Raw genomic sequence first — 7,500 nt, 5'->3', positions numbered from 1 at the left:
TATTGCAGGATCGGAAGCGCTTTCTCTCCCCCAGGCAATATTTTCCACCAATGGTTGGCCTGCAACCAGACAGATAGACAGACAGACACAGACACACAGGAGAACCAGGCCAGTGAGACACATCTGAGGACAATTAAACGAGAGCTCTCCTTCATCGTATCGCCACAAACTGTGGCTTCTGCTGCCAGGTCTGCCCTCATCAGCCTGCATGGTTTCAATCTGTCTCTGTCTGGCGTTTTATTGCCCCATTGTCTCTCACAGACCGTCACTGCGACACCTCTGTAAAAAAGCCAGCCTGCCACTGTCAAAAAGGTGGCCTCCATGAAAGTTCACAGTACAATCCCAAGTGTCAGGTGGCCATTTGGTTACATTTGTACACTCTCTGAATTACAAATGGATATATGACACTGAGGATTTACTGAGTAAATTGAGAATGAAAGTTAAAGCAACTGTATAAAAGCAATGCTCAGAAATGGCCGGAAAGCATTTTTATGAATATGGTTCACATCAGAGCTGCGGTCAAATTACTTTCACTATAATCAGTTCAAAATGTTGGATCTGGTAAAAAAAAAGAAGAAGAAAAAAAAAGATTATTGTTATTCAAATGTTGCTAATCTTTGGGTAATGACAGAAGATTCATTCTCAATCATGCCATTATATACAGTTGATAGGACATGAACTCTTTCAGAGAAAAGCTTACATTTTTTTTGAAAGGTTATTAAGAATAAAAATTCCCTGAATTTGGTAAATGTATTGAATTTTACACTATCCAGACAACTGGAAATAGGAAATAGGTTGCAAACAAATCCCTTATCACAGTAAGCAATCATGAATGCTTAATGTCATCAAAACAAGATATGACACAGTCATTATACTAGGTTGCGGCATGGATATTTTCAAATAGCCGACGGTTGAAAGTGCTCATGTGGCCTATAGTTGCTTCTTTTGGGCATGTTTTCCTAGACCTGGCTGCTTATTTCTCTCACTAAACATGGCAACGTTGAAAGGCCAAATGAGGAACAGCGCCACAGATCATAGAGATACATACAGTTGGCGAACACAGTATTGTGGGTCGTCTTTAGATCCCATATTCTGAGAGGACATTGAGCCCTCATTGACCAGCCAATGAGGAAAAAGTCACGCAAAAGGACCAGCCAATGAGGAAAAAGTGACTACTAGCGAGTGTAGATATAGACCAGGTTTGGCAACCTGGTAAAAAGCTTACTATCACAAAACACACACTAAACAGACTAATCTAGTGTATGTTGCACAGTCCTGTGTAGAATGTGAGTGGGGGAAAGTGTAAATACTGCATTGCCTACAATTAACAAGCCTGTTACCCTTACAACTACTTTGATTAATAAATATTAGGTTCACCGTATTCACGCACCGGCCATATTCTCTTATATCATTCATGTATGACGTAACAATGGAGTGAATGGACTGTAACAATGTAACAACATAAGGACACAAAATGGCTGCTGTGTGAATATGGATGATGGGAAGGTTATAAAGGCAATCCAAAAAAAGGTGTCAAATGTTTGTAATAGAGAGAGAGAGAGAGAGAGAGGGAGAGAGAGAGAGAGAGAGAGAGAGAGAGAGAGAGAGAGAGAGAGAGAGAGAGAGAGAGAGAGAGAGAGAGAGAGAGAGAGAGAGAGAGAGAGAGAGAGCTTACCTGGGACTGTCACAGTGTCTGATGGAAGAGGAGACACCTCCTCCACAGGTCCTGCTGCACTCCTCCCAGGGAGACCACAGTCCCCAGCCCCCATCCACACCCTCTGGACGGGTCCCATAGGCCACACACACCCTCTTGTAGCACCACTGGAAGACACACAAACACACTCATATTAACAGAACATAACCAAGGTTCCAGCAGCACTGAAGCAATACTACGTATGACTGACTACGTAACTACAACTGGCTGACTTTCAAACAGTTCACGATAGCCACAACAAAGGACTGAGCAGAAAGGCATTGGACAGTCCCACTAAATTAAATACACACGAACATTACCCAGTTTTAAAAGGACATAATGAAATGGCGTCGAATTTGACACGACTTGCACTAAATCGCACCCAGTTCAACTAATTGCCCATAACAAGGTGGACATTTTGCTCTTACATTATACTTTGGCGGTGGGAAATAGATGGGGTTTTTGTGTTAATTTATCCATGTGTAAATCTGAGATTATTACAAATATAATATTTGCACCCTTTCAGAATTTAATTATCACTCAAAATGTATGTGTAATGCAGGGCTGGGCAACCTTTTCAGGCACCGTTTCCAAGACTGGTGTGATCACCCAGCAGCAGATAGAATAGAATAATACAAGAATAGAATAAATAATAACAACTGACAAAGAATGAGTCAATAACTTAATATGATTAATAAAGTTATGATACATTCTGACTATCTGGGGAGAAATATCTTATTGCACATCAAGCATAAATGGTTGATAATGGTTGTTTTCGATATCCTCAATAGCCCTGATCAGATCACCTGGTAGATAAATAAAAAAAGAGGTGGTTGCCAATATATACATTGCATATTATACCGTACCCCTTTCTCGATGGTGTTGGTCTGGCATATGGTTCCCTCTGCGGCGGGTATGCTGCTGGTGATACAACGGTTGCTCTTGCTCATGCACCACAGCTCAGTGCAGACTTCCTGTGCGTGTGTTTGTGCGAGAGAGTGAGTGAGAGAGAGAGAAGGGTGACGAGACGAGAGAGAGAGTGAGAAAGAGGGATATAGAAAGAGAAATTCAGAGAATTAGAAACAGATAAAGAGGGGAGGGAGAGAAAACAGAGAGGGACGCTGTCAGAGTCCATATAAGCTTATTACAGAGAGAGACACCAGTCAATGGTGAATCCACTGACCCATAGAGCAAAAGGCAGGGACTATGGTTCAACTCCCTGCCCTGCTCCCACTGGTGCTAAGGTGTTTAAGGGGCCTTGCAATGGCTATAGCATATGAGGACTGTATTTTATTATAAACACATGCTCGGACCACATAGTATTAATAATAATGAGTCCATAAAGTACTATGCCATTCCAGATGTCCATTCGCTCAGCGGCCGGCCCCATAAAGTTGACCGTCCAATAAAGCAGATGTTATTCAGTAAAGGTAGCTCGCAGGATTGTTCATGAAGACTTGGTAGTGAAGCCAAATAAAACCAGGGGGCCACAGAAAAGGAATCAAGAGTCAGAGGCAATTGGATATGCGCCATGGCCAATATTATTGGTCATGGCCAATATTATTGAGTCAACATAAGCTCATGTAAAACACTTTCAACCTGGCATACTTTGGGCATGTCCTTATAGGTGAACTTAACATATATATTTTTTAATAACAGATCTACAACGCTCACACGTTGTGAGCTTGTAGAATAGATCTATTATTTTCGCCACGGGACACAAACGTATGACAAAGTATGAAATAGGGAAAAGTTTAAGGGACAAATATACCAGTTGAATAATGTAGAGAGAAAATAAAGTACACTTTGAAGAAGTGATCAAAATAATTGAGAAAGTAATGACCATAAGAAGGTACAGGCGATGAAGAGATGATAAGAGTTGAAGGAATGAGAAAAGAAAAGGATAAATGAAAGACGAAAATTGTGAAAAGAAGAGGAAAAAGTACACACCCCGTATTTACACTGTCGAGATTTGACACCGTATTGGAAGCGGCACTGTTCATCTGCGTCGTAGGCTTGTCCCGGTGCTGTCGTGGGGTACACAAACTCCTGCTTGGGGGGGACATTGTTCAGACAGGACCCCATGCCTGAACTAAAGAAACAAGAGAGGAAGATGAATGACAAAGAATAGTTGGGGGGAAGGTGGAATACAACACTGCTAATGCTAATATTCCATTTTCATCTGGATCTTTTGATAGCCTACATCAGTGGTTCTCAAACCTTTAAATTTCAAGGACCTACCTTAACTCTGACAGAGTACAAATGGAACCAAATGGACCCTAGCGGGTCCATTTGGTTCCATTTGTACACTGTCAAGAGTTACAGACTTGTAAGGGTCAATTTAGAACCCCCTCAAGGAACCCTGAGAGTCCCTGGACCCCACTTTGAGAACCACTGGTATACATCTTTATGAAAATAAATACATAAAAATGATATCTAGACAACCTAGAGCGCAAAGCAGTTGCCCGAGGGGGAAGATAATGATAGCGGTGGCGCTATAGGCGCGAGGAGATGAAATCAGTTTTGCGCTGGCACAACGGAAGATAGGGCCCTCAGCGTTATTATCAGCAGTGTCAGCTATATCAACTAATGGTTATTATTTTCATGACAGCTGACTCACTCCAGGAAATTGGTGATGTAATCCCTGCTGCAGGCGGACCAGACAAAGGGGTTGGTCTTCATGGTGATGTGGGCCGCCATCAGCTTGGCCGTCTCCTGACTCCGCGACCCACAGGCGTTCCCTACACCGTCATGGTTCATCCCAAACCTATTGGTCGGGACACATGGGTAATATAGTGAAACAGTGTTCATCTGTTAAACAGGTAGACTGGAATAAGATGAATGTGGATTACAGTGAGATTTAAGGGAATTGAAATACATTAAACATTATGGTTATTTATCGACATTTGCTCAAATATTGCCTCCGCAGGAACAGCCATTTGTCATTTGAATAGCACATTTTCATCCTCAGTCTTGAGGCATAGCACACAAGACTGTGACAGGCTCAAAGGAAAGACAGATGGCAAATAGTTGTTTATTTCCAGGTAGCCATGCTGCTTGCCATGTCTTATTTGTTATCAGTCAGGAAAGGAAACAAAATCAAATCAAACTAGAAAAAGTGCTCCTCGGAGCACAGGTCTCCGCCAGGTCAGGTACGTTATTGTGGCCTCCTGGTGGCGCTATAATAGGCCAATGTGAAAAGGGTGCCATTTGTTCAAGGGCTTTTCACTGCAATCGGACACTGCATTCATGATTTGAGGCATTTTGTTCCAAAAATATGTTTGCAGAATTAGACCTGCTGGTGGCGCTATAACAGGCCAATGTGAAAAGGGTGGCATTTCTTCGTCGGCCTAATAGAAATGTGCGTGTGAAATTTCACGGAAATCGCAAGCTGCGTTCATGATTTGAGGCATTTTGTTCAAAACGGAACAATCCTGCAAACTTTGGAAGCCAATCTTAGGCAATCAGGATGGAATATGGGAAATTGGATAAATCCGTGTTGATCACATGACTATAGAGATACTGTGTACCGATTTGTGTGATGTTTGGACAAAATCTGTAGGAGTAGTATCAATAAATGTGTTTTGCACATATCGGCCTCCTGGTGGCGCTATAATAGGCCAATGTGAAAAGGGTGCCATTTGTTCAAGGGCTTTTCACTGCAATCGGACACTGCATTCATGATTTGAGGCATTTTGTTCCAAAAATATGTTTGCAGAATTAGACCTGCTGGTGGCGCTATAACAGGCCAATGTGAAAAGGGTGGCATTTCTTCGTCGGCCTAATAGAAATGTGCGTGTGAAATTTCACGGAAATCGCAAGCTGCGTTCATGATTTGAGGCATTTTGTTCAAAACGGAACAATCCTGCAAACTTTGGAAGCCAATCTTAGGCAATCAGGATGGAATATGGGAAATTGGATAACTCCGTGTTGATCACATGACTATAGAGATACTGTGTACTGATTTGTGTGATGTTTGGACAAAATCTGTAGGAGTAGTATCAATAAATGTGTTTTGCACATATCGGCCTCCTGGTGGCGCTATAAACGGCCAATCTGAAAAATTTGGGCCAGAGGTTCTGAGTTGGCATCCAGGGAGTGTGCGTGCACAGTTTCGCAGCGGCCGGGCCAACGGTGCCAGAGATTAGCTGCTAACGGACGGACAGGACGGACACACGGACGGACGGACGGACGGACGGACGGACGGACGGACGGACGGACGGACGGACGGACGGACGGACGGACGGACGGACGGACGGACAGGGGGTAAAACATACTCTCTCGCCATGCCTTTCGGCCTGGCGGAGACAATAAAAGCATCCCATGACAGAGGCTCTTTCTCTCCCCTTGAGGGATGACTGATTTATGCTGTGTGCATACGTTGATACACAAGGTGTGCAGTCACACCTAGCTCTGAGTCCAACTGGTTTGACTCATGCCAGCTGATGGTGGGATGGCTGACTTAAGCAGTCACTGCTTAAGTCAGCCATCCCACCATCCCAGATAGGCATAGAAATACTGTATATCAATAGCATGATATCCAAATCTTAGTATCTATCTAATGTTACTATACCATCTCTCTCCCTTGTATAGAAAAGAGAAGGTGAGAATATGGAGTTTAGACGTGAAATAGAACATGGCTTTTAATCTCATCCTAGAACCCAGGTTCATTAACCATGTAAGTACGGTCCTGCAACCAATTCTGGGTTCAAAAATCACCAAACCAAACTTAAAGGGATATTTCATTTTCAAACATTTGAATGCTACTCTGGCTTTTGTGAGCACTCTAGACAATTTTTACGTTGCTTGATTCAGTATTTAGATATTTGATATTCATTTTATCAGCCCCCTTCCTATACAAACCCTTTGTAACTTCAAACTCCATTTGAACTATTATAGATTATTATTATTATTTATTTTTTTCCCCCAAAAAATTATACAAAATAATTAAAAAAAAACTCGCAATAGAAGAACCATATCAGTCACCAGAACCAAGGACGTGTGTTTTCAAGGAATCTAACATGGTTAAAATGAAGTTTGACGTTACAATGGATTTATATAGGAAAGTGGCATGTCTGATAAAATAAATATAAAAAAAATCTAAATACAGAATCAAGCAACTTAAAAACTGTCTAGGGTGCTCACAAAAGCCTGAGTAGACGTTAAAATTACCCCAAAATCTTTTGAAAGTGAAATATCCCTTTAATTTAATGTAACAATTTACATGCTGTTATAAGTGGGCTGAGGGTTATTGATATAAACTTAACTCTCACACATAACAAATTATACTCTCTGAAGGTATAAAATAGCGACTTAACACGCACACGCATGCACGCGCACACGCACACACGCACGCACGCACGCACGCGCACACACACACACACACACACACACACACACACACACACACACACACACACACACACACACACACACACACACACACACACACACACACACACACACACACACACACACACACACACACACACACACACACACACTATTATTAAAGGCCAGTTAGGTTGTCTAGACAGCCCAGGGGTCTAAGTACTAAGCAGCCTGTGCAGTTCAAAGCTACCTGGGCTAGCCAATGCATCCACCATCTGTCTAAATACCTCCCAGTCCTGTGCTGCACTCATAGCTAAATGGCACACTCAATTACTCTGAGCAAATAGACCACTTCCCAAAAATGATACCGGCTTGCACAGAAAAAAGCAAAAAAGAATCAGAGTCCTCTTTGATTAAAAGGTAGAGATGTTCATATAATTTTTTTAAAATATATATATACTGTATATTGATAACAC

General features: G+C 42.1%; 1 protein-coding gene across 1 annotated transcript in view; it reads right to left on the bottom strand.

Moving 5' to 3' along the window:
* adamts10 (ADAM metallopeptidase with thrombospondin type 1 motif, 10) overlaps positions 1 to 7,500 on the bottom strand; it is a 75,422-nt gene that overhangs the window by 26,592 nt on the left and 41,330 nt on the right. The window contains exons 11-15 of the mRNA XM_080430056.1: positions 4,314 to 4,460; positions 3,644 to 3,785; positions 2,560 to 2,667; positions 1,676 to 1,821; positions 1 to 59 (exon numbers count right to left, since the gene is read on the bottom strand). The exon at positions 1 to 59 is cut by the window's left edge and continues 5 nt beyond it. Of these exons, the coding sequence (XP_080286182.1) occupies positions 1 to 59; positions 1,676 to 1,821; positions 2,560 to 2,667; positions 3,644 to 3,785; positions 4,314 to 4,460 (602 nt within the window). The remainder of the gene's footprint in view (positions 60 to 1,675; positions 1,822 to 2,559; positions 2,668 to 3,643; positions 3,786 to 4,313; positions 4,461 to 7,500) is intronic.

This window comes from Gymnoscopelus braueri, assembly GCF_963280865.1.
Source record: "Gymnoscopelus braueri genome assembly, chromosome: 6".
In the NCBI taxonomy this organism is placed as follows: Eukaryota; Metazoa; Chordata; class Actinopteri; order Myctophiformes; family Myctophidae; genus Gymnoscopelus; species Gymnoscopelus braueri.
This window is presented reverse-complemented; position numbering and strand designations above follow the sequence as displayed.